Source organism: Trichoplusia ni, chromosome 12 (genome assembly GCF_003590095.1).
Source record: "Trichoplusia ni isolate ovarian cell line Hi5 chromosome 12, tn1, whole genome shotgun sequence".
In the NCBI taxonomy this organism is placed as follows: Eukaryota; Metazoa; Arthropoda; class Insecta; order Lepidoptera; family Noctuidae; genus Trichoplusia; species Trichoplusia ni.
This window is the reverse complement of record NC_039489.1, coordinates 9,264,388-9,290,164: the sequence shown is the minus strand read 5'-3', so window position 1 is coordinate 9,290,164 and position 25,777 is coordinate 9,264,388. Positions and strand designations below refer to the sequence as shown.

The 25,777-nt window shown below is 34.5% G+C and overlaps 1 protein-coding gene across 1 annotated transcript; it reads right to left on the bottom strand.

Moving 5' to 3' along the window:
* Positions 1–722: 722 nt before the first annotated feature.
* LOC113499284 lies at positions 723–11,745 on the bottom strand. Its single transcript, XM_026879703.1, has 2 exons — positions 11,565–11,745; positions 723–2,788 (listed from the first exon to the last, which is right to left on the bottom strand). Exons 1-2 carry the CDS (start codon positions 11,596–11,598, stop codon positions 2,424–2,426), a joined length of 399 nt encoding a protein of 132 aa, XP_026735504.1. The 5' UTR covers positions 11,599–11,745; the 3' UTR covers positions 723–2,423.
* Positions 11,746–25,777: the final 14,032 nt, after the last annotated feature.

Genomic DNA, 25,777 nt, shown 5'->3' with positions numbered 1-25,777 from the left:
ATTACATCTATACTAAATACTAATAGTATAAAGCTTCCTTTATTTTTTATTTTTGTTTGAAGACCCTAATATGAGAAACTACTGGTCTAATTTCAAGATTTTTTTCAGTTCTAGCTAGCCCATTCATTGAGGAAGTCTACATAATTATTATCGATAGCATCAATATGAGCAAAGCAGAAATGATACAAAAGCGGGGTGAACTTATGACTTTTATGCGTTACGTAAGTCATGTCTGACGGAATTGTTCCTCATGAAAATGTCTTTATTTTAAAGTTCATTCACTAAAGATTCACAGTCAAAGTTTTGCTCTATAACAACGCATTTTTTTAAGGTATTTCAATAATATGTTAATCCTTATCAATCAAATAAGCACGCAAAGCGTTAAAAGTATTTAATTTTGAACGGAGTTACTCCTGAGATATCTTTGTTTTAAGGTAACTCATCAGCAATATAGCAAAATATTACTGTTGGGGGATAGTGAGCCCGGTTAGTTGATTTGAAAAAAAACATATCCTTACTTATTATTATTTGTCTGTTTGTTTCGAAAATATCATCCTCTTCAACGTTATTTCAATCTGAATATATTGACAGGTCTTGTCTAAAGAAAGTTGCGTCAAATATACTTACGATCAATTCCCTGCGAAACTTTGTAGCCATCATGAGAATTATGTCCGCCGTGGTTAAAGTACCGGTATAAATGAGGGTAAAACAAAACAATAAAATTTCAAGAGACTAGTGTATTTTTCAAAATTGACTTATGATCTAAGTTAACCACAAAAAGCCAAGATTTTTAGGTTACATACAAACAAGAGGGAGCCTTGTGCAATAAATTATAAATAACAACTTAATTAGTCGTTTAATACTTAACTCCAGGATTCATTTTAGAATTTCGCACTCCCTGTATATTAGAATCCTTACGCCTACTTACACCGCATTCGAAACGCTTCAACAAAATTATACAAAGATAAAAAAACGTCGCGTGTAATACTTATAGTTATGTTTATTGTGATATATACTGAACTCAGTATAAATACGTACATTTAAAATGAACACAGTGTTTGGTAGATCTGTGCATTCTTGATTATAACTAATTTCTATTAAATGCAATCTAGGTTAAGGCTTGCTGCACGCGCATCGGATCAATTGGGCCAAGTAATTGGAAACTACATCTAAACCCGCTAGATGGCAGTGTGTGTATTCCTGTTAGGTTAATGACCCCAAACTCGAGCTGAGGTCACACCGAACTAGAACACGGTTAAAATAAATATAGTCTTTGAATTTGACGAGCTTCAGACACTAAACCTAGTATGATTTCGACAGTATTCAACATACATATTTTTTCACACAGGGACATCCACAATTCGGTGGTTCAGGATTACTAGAACGTAATTACAAAGTTATAACCTAAATAAGCTGTCAATTATAAAGGGCACGGCATATGAATTAAATGAGCGAACAATGATTTGTTTTGAACTCGCTCGGTCATCTGCAGCGGTGTGACTGAGGACTGGAGAATAATAATGGTAAATAAACATAAAACTAATTTGATAAACTAAATAAAAAATACTTGGTCCAATTAACATCGCGTGTCCGCTTAACAAATACAAAGATAGTATTGTAGAAATTATTTAAATCTAAAATAAACTAACTTAAATTACGTGCTAAGAGTATTTTAACCATTCTTTCGAGATCTTCGTACTAATTGAATAAAGAGACAACATTACCAACAATAGATTTCTAATTAATTTTGAATTTTTGTGCTTATCCAATATTCGATTTGACAATTGCGCTTTATTTTTCAGTAGTAGAAGCACGTTTAAACTGGGAACAATAGGAATTTGGTTGCTTACTACCTACATTTTTTATATCCATCCTTATGCTACCGGGGTACCGCAATATACGATGTTCGACAATACTTGATGTTTCACAAACCACAATAGTACGAAGACTGACTACCTTATAACATTAACAGCCTCTGTCTTACAACCTCCTTATAGCTTACTTCTATAACAACAAGAAGTTATATTAGCCACAACTTTTTACTTAAGACACTGCATTTTACATTATTGCTGGTAGGAAAGTTTAAATCAATACTATACGCGTGAAAACACTAATATGTATTGTTGCAATCTTAAACATTTAGAATACTATCCCGAATGAATCGTACAATTTTGAAGTTAATCACTAGAACAATTACGGAATCAACGATTTCAACAATGATTCTTATATAATTTGATCACAATATAATAATGTCAATGTCAGACATTATTGACCTTAAAACTACAAGGTTTACAAGTAAAGATAAAAAGCTAAACAACTCAACAACAGGTTTAGTTCACACACTCGGTCTCCGTTCATTCAAAACAAAATAACATTATTCATTCATTCATTCATGTGCTCGAAAATCCAAAATGGTGGCAAATTTACGCAGCAGGTTCTAATTTCAAAGGTGTGTTTTCGACTTCTTGGATTTGCACCTGCGCGGCGGGCCCGTACATGCGCATATGTTCGATGTAACGTTTGCGATTCTCTGGGTTGTTCATAATCGCGGCGACGAATTCTGAAGTTTCCTTCTTCAAGGCGATGATCTTTTGTTGGATGAGTCTGTTCTTGTGCATGAGCGCGACTGTCTTCCAGGCGAGTTCTAGGATGACTCTGTTCTGGGCACTTTTGTCGACGCCCTGAGGGCACGGGGAGACAGTGGTGGAGTCATCACTGTTGGACGGAGACGAGAGCCTCTGCAGCCTTTGGATGCGCCTCGCTTCACGTAAGCGGGTCAGCTGAGATCCTGTAGACAAAGAGAATACTGTTTAGTTATACTGTTAAACCACAGATGAATTGGAGGTGGAAAAAAATAAAGTCAGTTCTGTTCGGAGAGGATGAACTTAAAGATCACTGCGATGGATCTCAGCTCTCTAAACAATAGAACAATGCCTGTGTTACTCACAAGATTGACAGACAGGCGTGCCAAAGTTCAAAACAGTTATGTCGTGGGAATTTGTGAAAACGAAAATAATATATCACAGAGCGAGAAAAAAATTCAACGTTCCTACTAATTTACCATTACCTTGAATAGGTAAGCGTTTAATTTCGATATAATGACGTATAAATCTAAGGAAGAAACTAAATAACAATTCTTTATAAAACATCGCTATATTACATCGTAAAATTATTGCTATTTGCGGTCCAAGGCAAGCGTGCGGGCGTTGTGTTCGAAAGGTGCTCACATAATGTCCGTATAATGGCTGAATGCAGGATGTCAGTGCCTTGACCTGGCCACCGGCGCGCCGGGTGTGATGCGCGACGGGGGAAACTGCGCATCCGTGCGTAGTCGGAATAAAACGAACAGCGATTTTATTTATCTTTAAATTATTGTTATTAAATAAAAACGGATTCAATTTAATTTTAAAACTCAAAGAACGGTAACCAAAAGCGAGTTCACAAACGTTCTAAAAATAAATATTTTATCAGAAAAGTTGGAAAGAGTTCGAGAAGGTTTGAAACTTTTTGGGTTCGAACTTCCTCCAAAGCGTAAATAACTTTTGTTCGTTATTTTACAGGAAGTTTGAGAAAGGGGGATTATTAGAATTCTTACAAGATTTCTAAAGCACTTTCTTACATTCATTTAAGATTAAATGTGGAAAGTTGAAACTTTATTAAAGGAGCCCTAACTCTACACAAAAGCTAACCTTGCCAGAAAAAGAAGTATATTTAAATAGTCGTTAGTCTGATATAAGATCAGCTATCAGTTTATTCTACGCAGTAACGACTGCAAAAGTAGGTACTTGCTACCATTCTACCATCAACAAGTGTCAAGTAACTGTAAAAAGGTTTCTCTCAATTAACCCCCGGAAACGGATGACAAGCTCAACAATAGCTTCATCAACAACCTTAACTCAGTACAATGTAAAAAAGCAATTTGAACAATGCTTAAATGCGGTAAGTCACGTTACGGGACGCGCGGCGGCGGCAACGCGCGGGCGTGCGTTCGGAGCCGCCAACAAAAACAATGATGCGCGTGTGGTGGCCACGTGATCACTCGCGTGGCCAATCACTAAGTGTTCAAAGCCGTTGCAGAATGCAGGCTTTTTAAATCGTACCCCCTTTTTGCTGCCGGCAGGAAAGAAATTGGGGTGGATAATGGATTCCAATTTTGAATTTGATTTTGTATTGGCACGATATTTTGGTTACTGACTAACATGACTTCATGACATGCAAAATTATTAGAACACTTAATTTATTTTACGAGTGAAACGGAAGAAATATTTTTTTTTTGTTACTCGAGGTCTCCTGTTATTCAAATGACTAATTGTCTATGACTTAATTTATTGTCCGTGTTAATGACCTCTACGTACTTAAAGTTGTATCACTAATTACTAGACGAGACGTGTAGATAAAGCAATAAGTTTTTTGACACCTCTTTATCACGTTGATAGAGCCAGACCATCGGGAGACTATTTTTGTAGTTCAATTTTAGCAACTTGTTAATAAATATCATACATTCAAAAAAGCTTCTTCGTCAAGAGCAAACATAAAAAAAATCATCTCTTATGCGAAATTGAATTAATTTTTCCTAATTTCAAACCGTCACATCTGAAATGCCTTTCAGCCTTTCAATCTTAAAAAAATCTACTTAAAAACTTATTTCCCCCAAAGTTCGCTTTTAAACTTAAACTAATTGTTTAAAAGTCCTTCTGTTATAAATTATAATACCGTGCTAAAGCCGGCGCCATGACGGTTATTTTCACAGACTGCACACTTACAAGTTGGTTCGTACAATAAAATAAATAACAAAAGACTTGCGATCATTGGGTTAATGTTAAACGTTTTGTTAGCGTTATCAGTGATGCGCAGCAAAGCTAAAAATAAAACTTGGCTCATCGGATTATGGAACTCGACTTAAACTAGGTACCTATAACAAGAATCTACGCACGAAGATTTTAAACGCATTTTTATTAAAACCTTTAGAAACTTTTCGAGAACTGCGCAAAACGGTGCTATTCAAAAAAAGAGACGAATTCAGGCGATCTACCTTTTAAAAAGTTCAAATTAACAAATTTTATATTTCGAACGTCGAAATAGCAACTCAATTATACTGCTTATTTCAAAAGGTTTTCAAACTTCGAACCTGACCTATTTATTCTCCATGTTAGAACCGTTACAGATTAAAATAAATAAATAAAATATCCCGATGTTAGCGATGGTCAAGATTCTGAAAATTTGCCTTTTCGATGATGTTACACTTTTTATTCGACGTTTTACACGAAATGTATATATTATATTTTATAGGAATTCCAAGTTTAATCAATAGTTATTTGTATTTTCCAATGACTCAAAATGTAAATTACATTAACTTGCGTTAAAACAACGTGACTTTAAATATTCAAATGTTTTGTTTTCTGAATATATTTAATAGAACAAAACTTGTGGTACAAATATTTGTGGGAACAACCTACAATGACATATTATAGTGTTATAACGGTGTCTCTTCTGTCTCTCAACAAAGGAAGGCCACGTGACACTCGTGACGTCATCAGGTCAACGAACTTTCACCCGACCGGCTATGGTTGCCAATAATAGTCGGCGTCAAGAATTCGATTTAGATAAATAAAATTAAACTTTGTTGCATTGATGATAAATGTAAATATTGTTTGGATGTTGGCAAATGTCTACAGTCACGTTGATTCGCACGTTCAACACGACAGGAATAAAATACGCAGGACATGACAATATTTTTTCAAAATTCTCAACTTATAAGGACCACTATTTACCTAGTTTACTTTAAATTAATCAAGAATAAAGATAAAGAACTGTCGTCATTATTTCATCTTATTTTTGGGTGAACATCTAACACTTATAGTATCGCGATAATAGCGAACTTGGGGTAAGTTCAACGATCAATTGAACGAACATCATTCTAAATATAAACTTACGCGAAACATTCAACGACACCGAAGTTTAATTGAAAACAAAAGAAGATCCAAACTTCTGAGCATTCCATTTCTAAATCAAACATCACAAACTTGACGAAACAGTTTCCTGACATTCTAGGGAAGGTCAATGACAGCCCTGTTTTAACGAAACGAGGTAAAACGTTTGCGAATACGTAAATATTCAATATATTATTAAGTCCGATAACGCCATTTTAGCGCTCACGTGGTTGTAAATGTACAACTGTTATAATAAAGTGTTTGGATAACGGACTTCGGTACGAATGTACTTACTTATGTATATGTATATATGTATACTTCATCGATCTATATATGTATTTTGCCTTTGAGTTTTAAATTGTTTAATCTGTGTTGAGAATCTTCTGTCAGCCTAGCCTATTGTGTCAGCTAGTCGCCTCTATCGAATACTGTCTATCACTTAGTGATGCGCTTTCGCCGCTATATCTAGCTTTGTACCTCAGCAGCTCAGTACTGTATCTTGGTTGACTAAATAACCATACCGTTTAGTATTATTTATTTAATATTGGATCTCCAACAAAGAATACACAAAATCACATTTGCAAACAAAAAATAGTGTACATTTGAGTTGTGCGCCCTCAATTACAGGAGATCACAGCATTTGTATTTTAGACATCTACGTGAACAAACTTAACTTATAATAATAAAAACATTAGATATTATAAGTAATTGCAACGGATATAATTGGAATATCGAATAATAAAACATCCTTCTTCCATCCGCACTAAGGGTTTCCATAAATCCCTCCGAGGGATCCGAATCTAAGTAATTAAATCTCGACAGGATCGCAATACCAGAATAATAGTTCAAACGAAAACCACAAAATTAAAAAATCATTATTTAAATTCAATGACACACGTGACTCATATAAATATGTATTTGAAAACTTTACACACCTAACTATTCATGAAAACGGGAAGAGAAAATGAATTTGAAATTAGTTCGCGCTGATCATTTCAAAGTTACGAAATAATGAGTAATATTTCCAGGCTATTGTTGCTTATCGATGAATACAGAAATAGCCGAATCGATAACGGTCATTTGATATGAAACTCCTTACTACTACTGTCCTCACTTTTCAATAATCGCCTGGAAAGTTAGCCTGCCTAGTTAAAAACTTAAAATGCATTACTCAGACCGATTTTAAAATTATGTGTTTTTGTTTTTCTCTTATTTACTTACTAGCTATAATATATATATAAGTTATGATTTATACCTGCCCTGTTTTTTTCACATTTTCCATTGTATCTTCGCTCCTATTAGGAGCGAAGCGTATTCAATTTGGTCCAGTAGTTTCTGAGGTTAGCGCGTTCAAACAAACAAACAATCAAACAAACAAACTCTTCAGCTTTATATATTAGTATAGAAGTATAGATATCGATTTGAATCTGGTTTGTGCGTCAATATTCACGAGTTTTGGCAAACCGCAACTATAAATTTTGCGTACATACGTAGACATTTATCGGAATTTTTAGGGACATAGGAAAGTTGAACGATGGTCTGATCTGAACTGATTGAAGGGTTGGGGTACTCGTTTCGTGATAAGATCCTTATAAAAGGTTGATCAGCAATACAAAAATAAATTACTTTGCTTAAAATTGTGTGGAATTTTGGGTTCGTTGATTAATGATTACCCTTCTTAAAAGATTTAAATCGTTTTGAATGTATTTTATTTAACGGTCCATCAGATAATTGTATGCTGGATAGATACCGTTTTTTGGCCATAAGGCAGTACAGCTGTTTTGGGACCGTTATTTGGCGTTTTGCTAAACTTGTGAAGTATAATTAATTAGAAGAGGTTAATGGCTACAGGATTGATTATCTACTTATTTCAGCTATTTTTGAATGCATTGCAATGCAAATTTCGTAAACAAATGCTTTTATTTGGGATAATGAATAATTTGTATGAGAACCTACTGTCTGCCGCGGTAGCCTAAAATTGGATATCGGTTAAAATCATAATAATTGAAATTAATCATAATTGTTTCAGCCGTTTAGCAGTGTAAACGCAACAAATAAACAGACATAGTTACGTTCTTATTTTAAATATTAGTAGCGATGTTTTTCTAACATCGACAATGTTATTAAAATTACGTTATTGTTAACGGATCTTATTAAACAGAGCCATCGATTTGTTTTAGTTGAGTTCTATAAACAATTGATCTGGTCACTCGAATATAATGCGACTGTACACGTGATTGACACTATTATTATAACTAAGTCGTATACCTTGGTAGTAATTAATGTTATCTAATTAAATGGTATGAAAGAATGTCTTATTTTTACGAAAAAAGAATGTTGGTTAAAGATTTCATGCCATTTTTTCTTGTTAATTTTTCTACGGTTATTGTATTGGTATTAACTTGGTATTCAAAGTTATTTTGATCATATAAAATGTCGGTCTACTAAAGTGCCGGCAAGTATGTAACCAGCCAACTAAAATGATATAAACCTCCCTGCAACTATAACATTGTTTTGTCCGTTCTCTTTGCAGCCTTCGACTAACGGTCATTGAACGGCCTTGGCAGAATTGTTAGCCAATCACTGATCAGAATGCATCTATAGATGTTGATTATTTAGCCTAACGTGTGATCATGTCCCACCTCACGAGGTGTCAGCAGATGCATTTGTAAACTGAGCTAACACCAAAGAGGTTTTATTAACGTTTGAAACTGTTAGCATCGTTTTCATTTAAAAAAGAATAAGGTGCTGTTTTCATTAAAGGCTCATTGAAAGAAACCCTGCTTGAGTAAATGAGGTTTTGACAATGATAGCCAACTATGATGTTTAAGTTTACCTGATTCTTTCACCCTGTTAGACATAGGGGGTTAATTAAAAGATGAAGAAGGAGGGGAGCACTTGTGCACTAATAGCTAATAATAAATAAATTACAGTTTTGGGAATATGTTATAATGCAAGTCATTTTTCTTTTTATAACTGATTTCGTCATAGGAGATTTCTAGACCTGCAGTCTGCTAAGTGCCTAAAATAGGTAACATGTTGGTATGAAATCCTAGACATTTCATCTAATAGATATAGTTATTGTTGTAACAGATAGGTGCTAATTCGTCCGGATGTCGAGGACACTTTTATTATATGTACGTATAGGTAAATATTTATCAGTATAACTAGCAACAATTGCATGTTTCAGTTATAATACAGCTCTTGTTCATAATAAAGTACATAGGCGTAAAATAAGAATTTTCCGCAATTAAGGTAGTTTTTTCTGCCATAACCTTTAATTTGAAATTTGTAACTGTTGCTATGTTATAAGACCTAAATAAATGTGAAAAACCTGCCATGACACTTGAAAATAATAGGATTTCTAATAAATGTGGTGGAAAAACTGACACGTGTGATGGATGAATAAACTTTCTCAAATAGAAAGTTTGAAGCAAATTTAGAATATGCAATGCTGTGGACGGGACTTGCAAGTGCTTGCTTAATGCAAATGACAGAACAATAGAGTACATTATTTCGCAATAATGCTCATAATATGAGAGCGGAGAGTCCTTTTTTATGGGCAGTAGACAAAATTAGTTTAGGAGCATCTGAATTACAGTACAAGAAGATTAGGTTTACTAGATTCCTTAGCACCTCTTTTTAAGACAATTACTCCGATATAAGCAGTTAGGAAGCGGTGAGGCGGTCGGGCGAAACTGAGTGCTGTTCAATGCAAACTGACCTTCAAAAAGTGCTACTTAGTAGAGTTAGTAGCCCAATTTGTATAAATGACTTTTGATTTTGAATGAAAAGCTATAGATTTTTTACAGTTGGGCATTCTGTAGTAAAGCAAAAAGTAGATTTTACCAATCAGTTGTCTGAGATACTTCCCGAAACAAAAAACAATTCTAGTTTATTCCAAAAAGGTTTTATTTTTCAGCTTGACTACAAACCTTCATGCTAGCATTCTAAACGACAGATAAATAATAAAAGAAAAATATTTCGCATTCTTTAACTGGCTGTTGTGAATAACAAAAGAGGATCTGCATGCGAACAGACTGCCTAACATCCGTAGGTACAATTTTATTGTCACCGTTTCTAAGTAGTCGTTCAGAGATCTGATTGCGCATAATGCACATTCCTTGCAGTTTTCTCCTCTGATGTAATCGGACACTGATGACAATGCTAAACAATATTGCGACACTTTTAAATGTTGCTCAATCGTTTCTGTTTGCAAATTGGGTACATGAGGGTAGTACCTATACAAGTGTCGGTTTGATGGATTAATTGTTATCTGTATTATTATTATTATAATACAGATAACATTTATTATATTATTTATTATAAAGCTGAAGAGATTGTTTTTTTTTAAAGGGCTAATTTCAGGAACTACTGGCGGATTTCAAGAATTCTTTCATAATAGAATACATAACTATTGTCATTATTTATTATAGCTATTTATTTGTTAAGCCTCTATACCCATAGAGGCTGTTGTGCGCTCCTCACATTCTTGATATAATTTACGACCTGTCAAAACGGACAGACTATAAGTTTATCAGATGTTTATTTCTTGTAGCAGACAGGCTGACACACCTATATTTGCTACGCTGGTATTAAACCCGTTATAATAACGACATCTACAGTATCAGAGTAACAGGAACGTTTTCAAGAAGTATTTATTCGTAACGACGCGTCATATAATGTATGGAGAACGTTGTCGGTGACCTAAATTCAAAATCCGATACTAATTGCTACAAACGAATATCGCTTTTTAAAGGTACTGGAACCAATATCAAATAAAGATCATTTCAAATCCCACCTTCATTTAAAAAATAGAAGTACTTCGTTAAATTTTGAATCGTAAAAACTCTTCGACGTTTAAATCGTGGAATAAGTTTCTACTCAACCGTAACCTCCGTATTTACTTTACACTTCGGCCGTAATCGCGATTTGATACAGCCAAGAAGTTTACATTGCATTGATAAACTTATCAATACTACCTCCTAATTGCCTTGAAAAGTAAGATCGGTGACAACCTCCTTGCATGTTAGAAACACAACTTTGTATATGAAAATTTAGTTCCATCTTTGCGAACCTTTGTATTAACAAAGTTCTAAGTCACTCGAAAGGTATAAGAAACATGTTAAGGTAGGTCAGTTCTCGCGTCGTGGATAATCCGTGTTATGGTTGAAACCTATTGTATTTTACTTACGATAACAAACATTTAAAGCATTATAAACTCTATTCTTATTATACTAAAGCTGTTTTTTCAAATTGGTTTTGTTTTAAGTGCTTTGCGTCTGAGTAAAAACAATTGCGTAGAATGAGTAGATGTAAGCGTACTATGTTGAAATTAATGGCAGATGATGCGAGTATTTTATTGCTTGGAACGGTTTTCTATTAAATGATAATAAATAAAAAAAGCCTACACATATACCTAACTTGTCTTGGACATTGAACTTCAGGACATGAAATCAAAATAACATAAAGCTAATATTGAAAGTATTCATGTTAATAGAAATGTCAAATAATATCCAGATTTCTATAAAATATCTTCTGTATTAAAGCATCTTCCATCCCGAACCAGACTAGACCGAAGCTAGATACCGCAAAAAGAAAAAAAAACAAAACATAAACGAATTTCTCACGTACCTTTCTTAATCTTTCTGGTCCTTTTCTCACACATGATTGCAAACAAACACAGCTTTCTTATAAACACTGGATTAGCACGCTGTCAATTTCTTGACAAATACAACGATCGCACTATTGAGAACGTAAACGCGTGTAGACGGTCTCAGCACTAAACGTGGAATGAGTTAGCTCGGTCCGACAAAATCGAATATGGTCCCGCCGTAGCGTCGGCGTGGGATCGACGCTTAGAAAGAGACAGAATCATGTGTTGTAGTGCTACGGTTTACGTTACCCTGATTAGGATTCTAAATTCAAATGTTGTTTACTTTTTTTTGGGCTTGACATGAATTTCATTGACATCTTTATTTAATGTGTAGTAAATTCGTTTTAAGTTTTTTGAGTGCGGCTTTATTGTAAACTGAAATTTCATAAGTATATTAAGATTGTTCCTATACTGGGTACTCATAATAGATTGCTTGTAGGAAGGATGTAGACGTCTAGACACGTAGTCTGGATAAGTTGAGGTTAGCTATATTAAGTTATAGTACCCCGCTAAGTGCTGCTTTGATTTATAAAATTTGCAGTTATGAAATAAGAATAAGGGAAACCATTGCTTAATAGTATTTATCACACGAAAAGCGGCACAAAGGCTCTAATAAAAAGATTATTTTCGTGGACAAGCGTTTCCTTATCGCTTCTAATAATACACGTGTTTCATGTTCCTGGAGTATTATCAGTCACGCGTGAATCAAATAACAATTCCGTTTAGATAAAACATTTAACAGAAGAATATATGTGATGGGGACAGTGATATATTTCCGTCTCTTTCTAGACCTGAGGACATAATTTATTAATTTAGTTTTTAGGTGAAGGCTATACTATGCTGTTATTTAGACCTCTAAAATATGGATTGCCTATACAAGGATTTCTCGAATATTTAGTGACATATCGACATATACTATACAGCCCACTCTCTATTGCATTTGGAGGTACTGCAGGGTATTAAAATTTAAAATATTTAAAGAAGAGACCAACTAATGCTACCTTGTACTCAAAAAAGAAAGTGTTTATAACCGTTTTGCATATTGCATTTTAAGTTATTTTTTTAACTTTAAAAAAATGTAGTGCGTCACATAAGTCACAAGGAAATTCCCTATTTTGTGGGATTGCGCAACTCTCAGAAAATGATTAATTTTTCAAAAGTTTCTATTCATTTTCATTCACAAAACTTCCGCCCTATATCTTTAACTATAGTCCTTAAATTCACGTGCCAAAAATAACCATTGCTTACCTTACGAAAAACAAAAGAAACCCGACTAAGTTTCTTTCTTTTTTCATACTACGATTTTTACCCCACATAGTGGCAATATTTACCCCTTTACAACTGACAACCCTTAGAGCTCAAACGACCGGCTGGGAAATGCTCAGCGCGCATGAAAAAACACGTGTTGGTGTTACAAAAGCTATCTGACCCACGTGGATCTAACATATGATTAGACAAACAGACAACACGTACGTACTTTGTGTAAAGATAATAGATGGTATTAGAGAAAATGTAGTGATGTACGGAAATAGACGAAGGCTTGGATCGATCAATTCTATATTTAAGTTCGGTTAAGTTTCTGTTGGGGTTGAGCATTTAAAAATAAGTTTTGAACTTGAAAGAAGATTGTTTTTTTCAATTTATCAAGTATCCTTGTAATCGGTAGTAAACTGTATACTTCGGTATATTTCAGTAAAATAAAATTTTACTAATAGAAATGAAAAAGAAAATCGACGTAAAAGGGAATATTTATGTTGATCAATAATTAGAGAAATTAATATGATTTTTACCAAAAACTCAGCTTAGTGAAGAATAAAATAAAGAAAGAAAAATCAATATCAATAAAAAAGACTGCTTCAAAAAGGTTTCCGTCCTCGCATTTCGTTGCATGCACGCACGTTGCCGTGACGTCACACGCGGCGAGGCGCAGGCGCAACGTGCGTCGCTCCGTGACTCACCACGCACGTTGACTAACACTCTCAGACCGTACCACCGTACTATGGAAAATCAAACAGATAAGGAAGTACTATCGTGATCCATTTAGATCGAGGTATTGTGCATGTGTGTGTACAAGTTGTGTGTGTGGGACGAAAGTACTTATAACGGAGCAATGAAAAGCTACTTGCAACTTGAGCCGACGATGAGTGACGTTTTTGTGCATGTGTGAGTGGAATGTATGTGATACGAGAATACTTATAACGATATCTAGTGAAACTTAAGCTTAAGTGTCAATATATCCCATTTTCCCATCCCTACTGTCTTTATAGCATTAAAGGGTAAGGAAGTTATGGATTGCCTTTTAAGAACGTCTTTAAATTGATTTGTATAGCTGAATTATTGGCACGAAAATTCTATTTTGGATATGGTTCTTGAAATGCTTCAAAAGAGCGAACGTACAAAATGGTACATGATAAAAAATCTTGGTGTATCTTTTTATGCTGTACATAACGATTAAGTAAAAAAACGGTTGATGTATTTAATTGGTAGTCATCATTGATAGTTTTACCCTACAAGTGGTTTAAAGACACACCAGTTATATTAAGTTTTTGTAAGTACCTTTACAAATGACGTGTAGGACATTCAGCGCACCCTAACGGCCCATGTTGTCTGTCACTAGGCGTCTATCACTCTATGTAACTACCATCTTTATTGATCGATCACAGGTAAAGCTACGCTTTATGTATACGGGTTTTGTAAGATGCTGTCAATTTTCATTTCGGAAATAAGGATTTTTTGAAATGAATTCAACTTTTTTTCAAGTCGACTATATTTTACTTTTATTTTCCATGAATAACGTGAACTTAAAATAGGTATGTCTACGATCTGTTTACCTTCAAGTCTACTTGGAGCGTCACGGATCAATCGGCACACACAGCATCAATATGGCACAAAATAAAGTATAATTTAAATGCCATAGCCCCAAGCAGCACCCCACCCACCCCTACCACCTACGTTAATTACAACATACTGTTATTAAGACGTGATATCGTAAAAATCGTACTTCTATCTATTGATGGAGATTTCATTTTATATATTAAAGACTTTGACATGATATCGATGTGTTAATCCTCGTTATAAACTATCTATATACCAACTTTCGTGTTTATATAAGTAAGATTACTATACGTGTACTAATTATGCCAATTACATGGTATTGAATCAGTATAATTAACAAAACATGACGTCGTTATCAAAACAAATTATGTTTATAGCTTTTATATCATGGCATTTTATTTACGGAGTATTGCCGTAATAACCAACCAGACAGACAAATTACGTATAGGTAACAACATAGACATAGTCTGTCTGCACCTCTATAGCCTACACAAATACAGGGTGAATCAGATTTGTCTTTGAGAAAGGATGTCGAATCTTTTATATGGTCCACTTAACCATCGTGTAAGATTCTAGGAACTAGTTCTGTTATGTTATTTCGGCACTCAAAATAGGTATTTTTCTATTTTGCCCAGCATAGGTTCTTTGCCAACTCCCGGGCAAAGGTTTCTTTTTAAAGTCTAAGCTATTCTAGAGTGCACTTACAGGTATGGGAGATTTTCTATCACAGCTGGAAGTATTTTATCTCAGTTGCCGTAGGCTGTTAATGCCTAATGAAGGTTCTTTTTGACAACCGACTTTAAGAGCTGTGTTGAATTTTTAAGTGAAAACTGTTTAGGGGTGGGTATTGGGTAAACAACTTCGTAACCACTTTGTCTAGTAGTAAAGGGCTCTTTTTTGTAACTTATCAACTCCTGTTGAAAATCCTGAGAAGCATACTTTATTCTTATACCTGAAATATTTTGAACACCCTGTACATAATCACGGGGCACGTGCTCTCCCTACTCGCCTGTCCATATTACCCCCCTTCAGACTAACTCACTTTGCCGGTACCGTCGGTAATTTAATTCTCTCGTGTGTAGCGAACTGGGATGGAATTCGATTGAATTTTGTCTGGGGATGGGATTTTTTGATATAAAGTTATACATTTTCTGACGGTATTCAATAACGTGCATGGTACTTACTGTTCTTTGGTATCATGCTTGTGCAAGTCTTTTCATTTTTAATTGGAATGTAGAGAGAGAAATATAGAGTCTATAAAGTAATTTAGCTAAATGTGCTGCAAAGAGCTCCGTTGCAAATATTTGTTTTTAAGTGTACAATTTGAGTTTTTCTTTTTAATAGCAGTTTTCGTTCGTGTTTTTTACCAAAATAGATCCTGCCTCCTATAATCGTTAATAACCATAAGAAAATAATATAAATAACTATAAAAATATATATGATGTCATGTATACTATGATTCACATGCTCATAATTCTTCTTTGTCAAATTTAATCTTCAATATTAATTTATTCACACATTGAATTATTTCCCTTACTACACCTAAGTAAACAGTTTCTTTATAAATGAGAGTTTACAATAACATTGTTAACTGTTCGTTTATTTATAACTACGTAAGGAGTAAACAATTTTGTTTGGTTATGATAACGTGATATGTGGGAGGTTAGCGTTGGTTCTGCATCTTCTAAAGGCGGCGCGCGCGGTGCTTCCGCGTGCTTCCTAATTGGTGGAAATAAAATCAACTTTTTTATTTAAAGTGGCAGCTACTGCAAGGAGCGTCCCTGCCTGGGATCGCGGTAGTTTGCATCGCGTCCCCGTGGTCTCAGTTACAAGGGAAGGGTGAAGCACTCCGGTGGTTTTAGCCGGTAGGAGTCCGGCACACCTGTCCGCCTTCCCCAGGGCGGAGAAAGTCCATGAGGATTTCCCCGGAAAAAAAAAAATGGTTCTGCATCTTGTGCACCACGTGGACTCGTGGGAGATGGTAGTGAGGAGTGAGGGACGATTTATAACTGTAGACTGTTATAGTACGTGTTGAGAACTAGTTTAAAATAAGGTTTCATAAAAATATTTACGATGAAAATAAATGAGTACAAGCTAAGAACTACGCACTCTTATTCAATCTGTATACAGATTATGTCTCTAGAAGACAATGATTCTGTTTGTTTGTTTTTCTTTCACCATGCGTATGTTGAATATGTGTGAGTATAGGCTAAGGGCTTGCTAACCTTTGAAAAATTAAAATGCATTATGAAATCTTAGCCGCATATCGAGAGATGGTTTGGCCAGATTAGATCTAAGTTAGTATCTTTCTGCAATTTATATAAAAGCTTTGATCGATCAAGAAAATAAAAAAAGAAATTTTTGAAACGAAAATTCAAAATTGGTTACTCCATGAAATATAGTGATTAAGTAACAGTGTGTGTAGTAGTTTATAACCGTAAGTTTTCAAGACATGGGACTAATTTTAATGTAATAAATATTAGGCCCATATTTGTGACTGAGAATTTCCGAATGAATCTGATGTAAGTATTCTCTAAAACTTATGCAACAAACCTCTTTAGAATGACGGAAAATAACAAAGCATAAAAACTATACATTACGAGGTAATTTAAAATAAAAGCACGTAAATAACACATGTTATTATTGTTACACATAAAAATCGTAGTCATGAAACTTGGATATTGTTCGACAGCGTAGCTCTTATGTCAAGGGATTGCGGTTGATTATTGTGTGTAATTGGCGATAAGACACGGGTTTGAGGCAGGTCCGGCCACGTTTGTCTGGCACGTTGAACTGCATGTGTTGAATGCCGCACGTTTAGGGTTGCCAATATTGAATATCCTGTATATTGTAACGTGGTTTGTAATGGTATTTTTTTATGAATATTTTGCTTTAAGAAAGATGAATTACATCTGAATTATGTTTGTATGAATAGATTTTGTTATTTGTAGTTTGCTTACAGAATCTAAATTTTTCGTTTACCTAGGCATTTTAAGTAAAAACACTCTTTTGATTTTTTATATCTAGGTACCTACATATTTTTAACTTCTATGTTATAATATTTACGTGAAAAATAAATGAATAGAATATTATTTAGCTGAATTAGCTTTTCATGATACCTACTTACAACAACAAAAATCAATCTAACTATATTTTATCAACAATTCCTTTGGCTCGTACCAAAACCTTACTCATTAGCTACAATACTTTGTTTATCAAAAAAACAAATTTTGCAATTTCTAATTATAGATTCAGTCTTTGCCAACCCTAACTCAGATCGTTAAAATGCACATGCAAGCGCGTATGCCTATCGTCATGATGCCTACGCGACACTGACGTCTCCAACGAACCAGATGTACAAACCACCACACATTACACACCACATATCAACAACAACGCTCTTATTGCTACACTGATAAAGTTCATTTTTGAACAATCTATTCGTTACTTGCGACATGCATGCTTTATAGCTGTACTTCAAACAATGGACCGTTTACAATACTTAGTATGATTAGTAACCGATACTTAATGAGGAAATACAGTTTTAAGTAGCCGACGATTGTGCCATCATTTTCTTAGAGGAAAAAATCTAGATTAAAAGCTGCTTTGATGTTTCTTCTTAATTAGATATTTTATGGCACAATAAGTTAATGATAATAACAGTAGGTGATTCTCATACTCTTTAATACGACTAATTAAGTAAAAGTACGTAATTTTAATAAACTAAAATGTGTATTTCAGAGCAATCGGCATAAACACTGCTAGTAAATGTTTGGATAAAGTGCACAATTTAAAAAAAGTTTATTTTAAATCAATAACTTATTATCAAATAGGCCTAAAAAAGAAGCTATCAAACTTTTTACAGAAATATACTAAAGGAGATATGTGACTGTGCCTGCGAAAAGTTTGAAACATTGATTGATAGCTGGAAAAAACATTTTCACAAAACAAAACACCCACGTATTTAATACGCACTAGCAGCGGTCCCCTTGGCAAACCGCCACGATAATGTGGCTACGTATGCAGAATAGTAAACAATTTCATTGAAAAGAACATGAATTTTATTTCATGTTGATCTGAAATATAATTGATTAACAGAGTAGTATTCCCATTCGCTACTGTGTGGCATCGCGAATTTTTTCAGAGAATAAAAAAAAAAAGTTTTTTAGTCTATGGCAACTCACAACTAAACGTCACTTTCTTTTTTCGCGACTTAACGGCATCGTGGTGATTTTGTTAATTACACTTTAATTACGTTATTTAAATAGTTTTTGGCATATTTCAAGTCGAAAAAGTATTGCCAAGTGATACAAAAGCCTTGAAAATACTGGCCAAGATGTTTAAAAGTGATCTTCGAGACTATAAAGGCGCTGCGGAGTTAATGCAGGATGCGTGTACGCAGCCCTTGCCCTAGGTTCATCGCCGTGGGATGGAACCCCAAATTACGGAATATAAACGATGGAACACTAACCCATAACCTCAAAGAGGGGGGCCAACAGGTGAGGTTTTCTCTGATTTTAGGTTCAGCGAACAAGGACGCAAAATATGATGTGAGATGATGCGAAATACTAAAAACATGCATGAACCGAGCGGGTCCGAGAGACTTTAGCTCGAAGATCGGGCTCTTCGCGAGACGTCGTAGCTCTGATAAACCCTACTGCAAAGTTCGGGACGCGAGCCCGCAACTTTGATAGTACACAAAACAACATGCATTACGTATAACCGAGCTAGTACGCGATGCTCCACGCTCGATGTTAAATTGTGGGCGCCCCCAAATTACGGAATATAAACGATGGAACACTGACCCATAACCTCAAAGAGGGGGGCCAACAGGTGAGGTTTTCTCTGATTTTAGGTTCAGTGAACAAGGACACAAATATGATGTGAGATGATGCGAAGTACTAAAGACATGCATGAACCGAGCGGGTACGAGAGACTCTAGCTCGAAGATCGGGCTCTTCGCGAGACGTCGTAGCTCTGATAAACCCTACTGCAAAGTTCGGGACGCGAGCCCGCAATTTTGACAGTACACAAACAACATGCATTACTACAAAGTTCGGGACGCGAGCCCGCAACTTTGATGGTACACAAACAACATGCATTACTACAAAGTTCGGGACGCGAGCCCGCAACTTTGATGGTACACAAACAACATGCATTACTACAAAGTTCGGGACGCGAGCCCGCAACTTTGATGTTACACAAAGAACATGCATTACTACAAAGTTCGGGACGCGAGCCCGCAACTTTGATAGAACAACATGCATTAAGTATAACCGAGCTTGTACGCGAGACAGCTCGAAGATCAAAACTTCGTACGAGATACGACAGTTTTGATGAAGAACATACTATGTTCACTGGTTCTCACAGTCCACAACAAGAACCAATGGTGACACTCTTCGAGGTGGATTCGAGGCTCAAGATAGAAACAAGACCAATGCACCTATCAAGAATGTATAACAAAAGTTATAACCGAATACCACCTCTAAACCTAAGCAAGGACTGTGGAAAACATAAGTGGTCCGGCATCAAACCAAAGTGCTAGCACAGCAAGGTGGACCCAAGAGTGGTATGATACAACTGTGACACCCTCGCTGAACAGGACACAGGAAGGGTGGCCCCGAGAGGGTACACCATGCCATGCATCCAGCAGGCAATTGTCAACCAGGTATATGTAATATATCTAACTGTCTTTCATGTTGTGAACATACCACCACTAATGTACCTTAAAATACTTGAACATAACATTGTTTACATAAACAATATACATATAAATGAAATCAACAATATGTGTCAGACCATCAATAACTCATGAGTTAGGGGCTGTACAAATATACACTCACAGTAAAAATTTCTATCTATATACATATATGTCTAAAGATTTAATATTCTTAAGACCACCAAACTCAACGGACAGATCAGATTTGTTCTTAACTGAAAACCAAAAATATATATAGAAAAATATTATAGTTTTCAAATTGTGGATATGGGAACCTTGGACCATCAATATCACATGTCTTGCACAGTCTTAAGATAAAACTGATTCCTTAGGTTCAATTACTCAGAATAACCTAAACTCAGAAGAATTAATCCGCTTTGAGTTTAAAAATGTCATATAAATTTACTGCAATTCCATGTAGTCCATGTACAGCACCCACAGTCCTTACAGACTAGAAATTTAACAAACTGTTGTCTGAATGACCACCCATTGGTTAGAATCAGTATAAATGTCTGGCTGACAGAGGGGCTACACTCACATTTATCTAAATGATTTTCCCTCATCGTTAACTATGATTAAAGTATATTAGTGCAATAAATACTTTAGGTTTACTATGAATAGAGACTAGTTAACATCAGAAATACAGCAAGAATGCAACTCCTATAGAGATACTAAATATCAATGATATTAAACATTGCCCAATCAGCAAATTGGCAAGATTGTTGGGAACCTTCTGTGAACCTGCCCAAGAGGTTATGTTCAAACACACACAAAAAATAATAGAACAAGTTAAGTACTTAGCCTTGTTGCATAACAATAGCAATCTTGATGCTGTCAACTGACCTAAGATGGGGCCCCATTACATAATCCGAAACTATAAGAACATTATAGAAAATGTATACTAGAACTAGTTTCTAAAGCTTTTCTAATAGAATGGTGACACATTGTAATGGCGAAAACAATTGTAGTGTGGTGCCTTGTTTAGAATGATGACTTGCATTTAATACATCAATTAGAACATAATATTAACTGGATTAAAACACATTGCAAGATTAAGTATACAGCCAGAGTAACATGGCTGCAAATACATAAGTAAGATAAATAGTGCTCAGTTCCACATGTAAGTCAACGAAAAAACCATAGTTGTTTCGTTATCAATAGATTTTGGGCCCCACAAGTTTATCTATAGCAATAAAAACAATGTGACACACACATCTCTAAGAAGTGAGGCACCCAATAACATTAATGCTACTAAACACTAAATGTATATGCATCAATACTTAGTGGACATGAATATGTTTTTTAAGCATTGCCAACATTTGTTTACCTTACTAAATGTTTCAGAATATTAATAATGACAAAGCAAAAAGTCACTAAGTTCTTATTCACCCAATTTTGGGATTTTTAACCGACAACACACACTGAGCAGACTAGGTGCCCTGACAAAAAGCATCTCTTAGGGGAAGCAGTTAAAAGCCAATGTTAGATAGCTCATTAACCATCATGTTACCATCTGTGTCAACAAAGCAGTAACCGGGATCCTATTTTGATCTTCACCCTTATTAATTAGGAAACATTAATAGAAAGTTTAGAGAATGGAGCTAGCTTCAAAACCCTAAATTTCCACAAATCAGCATTGACTCTAAAGATGGGAGAGGAATTAGGTATGGATAACAAAGGATTTCTGAGAGGCTTACTCAGATTGAGATTTGCCTGTATTACAGAAAGCCAGAACCCATATTTTGTATTGAACCAGCTAACTCATCTGCTAGCTGCCTCAAAACACAATATTATAAACATATTGCTTATCGGTTAAGAAAGTATAGATGGTTATTAAATAGAACTTGCAACAACTGGTTACAAGCAACATGATGACAAAATAGGCTAGAACATAATTATATGGCACAGGAATAACTCTTTTGACAATAGACACAAACATACATATATTATGTTAATGAAACATACAATACACCTGTATCTGAAGACACAGAATTATTTAGTTATTTATTTGAACCAAGACACAAAAATCTTCTAACTCCTAGCTTGGATAGCTGCTCAATGGGTACTAGCCGCCCTCTCATACATTAAACTAAATAACATAGCCCATGTCACACCCTGACAATTAATAAGATGAGAATTGTGATAACCAACCTTACTCTCAGTAAAAAAGGAAAGGAACCATAATGTACTTTTTACTTTTAAGATCATAAATTATGGCTAACTTCTAAGATTTAAAGATCCTTGTAGCCTTAACCAATACCTGAAATAAGTTAACTTTACCATATTAAAAGTTTTACCCTTGGCCTTCAAAACAGTTAATCAGGTATCAAATTTATACCTGCTGACAGCTGTATCCCACACTCCAGCAGTACATCTGCAAGAGCAGCAGGAATGCTCTTGAGTTTAATCAGGGAAAAAGGTGGTTTGGTTGTAGGTTCTACTACCTTTGCAAGGCCTTATAGCTCATGTCTTAGGAACCGACAACTGCAGTGACAAAAATTTTAATTTAATTTTAATCATAATTGAGTGACTTACAAACTGCAACTGACAGTAAATGGAATATCTCATTATCATCTTGTTATTTCTTATTAATAGCTTATAAATAAGTAATATTTGCAGTACCATAAATACTCTTATTATTACTGCGCTAAAAAAGAGCAAAAATTAGTAACTAATTATCTAATTTTATGGCAAAATTAAAACAATATGAAGAAAATCTGTATTACTAAAAAAATCATAATTACATTGTAAATAATTAAAAATAATTATCAAATTGTTTGACACAATTAACACAATGTGTAGAAAATTTGTTACAAAAAATTTATTGTTACATTGTTAATAATGAATAATTAATTATCAAACTGTACACAATATCACTATGTATTGGAAATGTGTCTTACTCAAAATCCATAGTTACATTGTTAAAAGCTAATGGTTAAGTATCAAATTGCACAAGGTGCAGGAAATTTGTATGACTTAAAAAAAGTCATAGTTACATTGATGTCAAAAAGACCACAAATTGGTAATTAATAGTCAATCATGAAGTTGGTGGACACAGTCTCCACAATATGTGGAACAATTGATAAAGATATATTTATTTGCATAAACATGTGTAACATAACATAAAATTTGTTCATTGTTCCACTTAAAAACTCATATTACATTAATCTCAGTAATAGAACAAAGATAAAGAAGTATTTATTTGCCTAAAACATGTATTAAACATTTTTTGATGTGGTGAAAATATAAGGACAATATATGCATCAACATGTTCTGCCCTTTTGGCTTACAAATTTGGCATTTAGAAAAAATTGTTAATTACTACAGACTAATTTTATAAAAAATGAAAATTAATAGTTGATCAATAATCAATGTGTATGACAGAATATATGTATTAAACATTTTTTGATGTGGTGAAAATATAAGGACAATATATGCATCAACATGTTCTGCCCTTTTGGCTTACAAATTTGGCATTTAGAAAAATTTGTTAATTACTACAGACTAATTTTATAAAAAATGAAAATTAATAGTTGATCAATAATCAATGTGTATGACAGAAAATATGGATAAAAACAAATATAGATACTAATATTAGGATAATATGCCACTATAAATAGATATCTTAATAATTATAAAGCCTTAACCGTTATTCATCATATCCAGGCTTATAAGATGTACCCATTATGCCTCAATCTCTGAACAACTACTCTGTTAATCAATTATATTTCAGATCAACATGAAATAAAATTGAGGATTGGATTAACTTACCTAAGTGACATCCAATCGTAATTTTATGAAGGTTGATCTGAAATATAATCACCCACCCCAACCCCAGCATCAATAGCTGAACCCTGGCATAATGGGACCCACAAAATCATGGTTAGCTCTAAATCAGTGACGTTTAGTTGTGAGTTGCCATAGACTAAAAAACTTTTTTTTTTTATTCTCTGAAAAAATTCGCGATGCCACACAGTAGCGAATGGGAATACTACTCTGTTAATCAATTATATTTCAGATCAACCTTCATAAAATTACGATTGGATGTCACTTAGGTAAGTTAATCCAATCCTCAATTATTAAGAAGGATTTGTACCATTCCATATACCTAGCCCTAATAAGAGAAACGGTTAGTCAATAAGTCATGTGACGCAAGTAAAATCTGCATTCCAGTTAAAATATAAGCACTGTTAAAACATTATACCTGCTATCAGTCATTATGCCTTTATTTCAACTAAGTATAGCATATTATTTCAATTGCAATTATTATTTTTAATATTTATTTTTATTATAGCAGCTTTCGGGAGTCTTTATTCATATTCAAGCTTAACTGATACAACGGTCTTCATACGTTTATCTATTGTGATCGTCTGACTAGTTTCGGACTCAAATTAAGTACGACTGTAACTAGTCGAACTGAATGGACTTCGACTTCCTTCCACACCTGTATCAGCTCATGTTTAATAATTCCGGTAGGGTGTGGAACTGGCTGTCGATATCCTCCTCATATTGTCTTCTTTTTCCGTTGTCTCGGTGTTTTAGAATAATTAAGAAGGAACGTACCAGTACATTACCTCTTGAAATCGATCCTACACCTCTTGCATACAAATCCATATACAGAAGAGTCAGACCTTATACTGGACTTATATGCAGGTGTTTGAAAAAGAATTCCACTTGAAATGGTTAGTAAAAAGTAGCATGCCATGCTGTGGACATGCCATTTTTGGAGCATCTGTCTCGACATTCTTCGGAAGCACGTTGACGTGCGTTATAATCAATGAATTTCAGGCGTAGAGCCAAAAGACGTCAATTATTTCAAGATTATTCTTTAAAATTTAGGTTTGGGTTATAGAAAAGAGCTGTGTACTAATAAATGCAGTATATTACAGTTGGTTCTTAGTAGAGATACCAAGTCCTAAACGAAAGCACTAGGCATTGACATTAGTAGTGTTTTAATAACCTCTAATCATTCTGTCTCTAACGAAGCAAACATGATGTTATAATATTGCAATTTTTTTATTTTTTTTAAGAAATTCGTCAGCCATCTCAGAAGCCACCATTCATAGTAACTGGGAACTGACCCGCCCCGTTTTAAAAAAACAATAAGCAGAGGAATTTAGTATACAGCCAAAAGTTTCCATCACCGAAAGAGGTCGTGAATCCACATTTACGCATAACGTGACGTCCCCAGCGGTTTCTTACACATTTAATTTGCACGTGTATAGCAGGCATGTATTGAGCGTGTGACTTTAATCGCTAAGTTTTCCTTTTGTAATTGTTTTTATTTTTCGATTGTTTGGAACTAGCTGTTCTTGTTCCTATTAGTTTAGCTGTAAATTTGCTTAAAACTTTTTATTAAGTTTCGTAAGCAATTTTATGTTAAAAAACATTTTTTTTTATTCTATTGCCAGACCAGATAGGAACAAGAAAAAATGTGTCTCACAGTAGTCTCAGATAACAATGAGCTATACTTATTTGCTAGATCCATTGCAGTTTCCAGGCAACAAAAAATACACAGACAGAGAAAATAAAAAAATGAAATTTTCTGACGTCATTAGTTGTAACATGCGTTTCGTTTCTCAGAAATTAAGAAACGTCTGACCTTTTGCCATGATGACCAATGGTTTTATGTGTGTA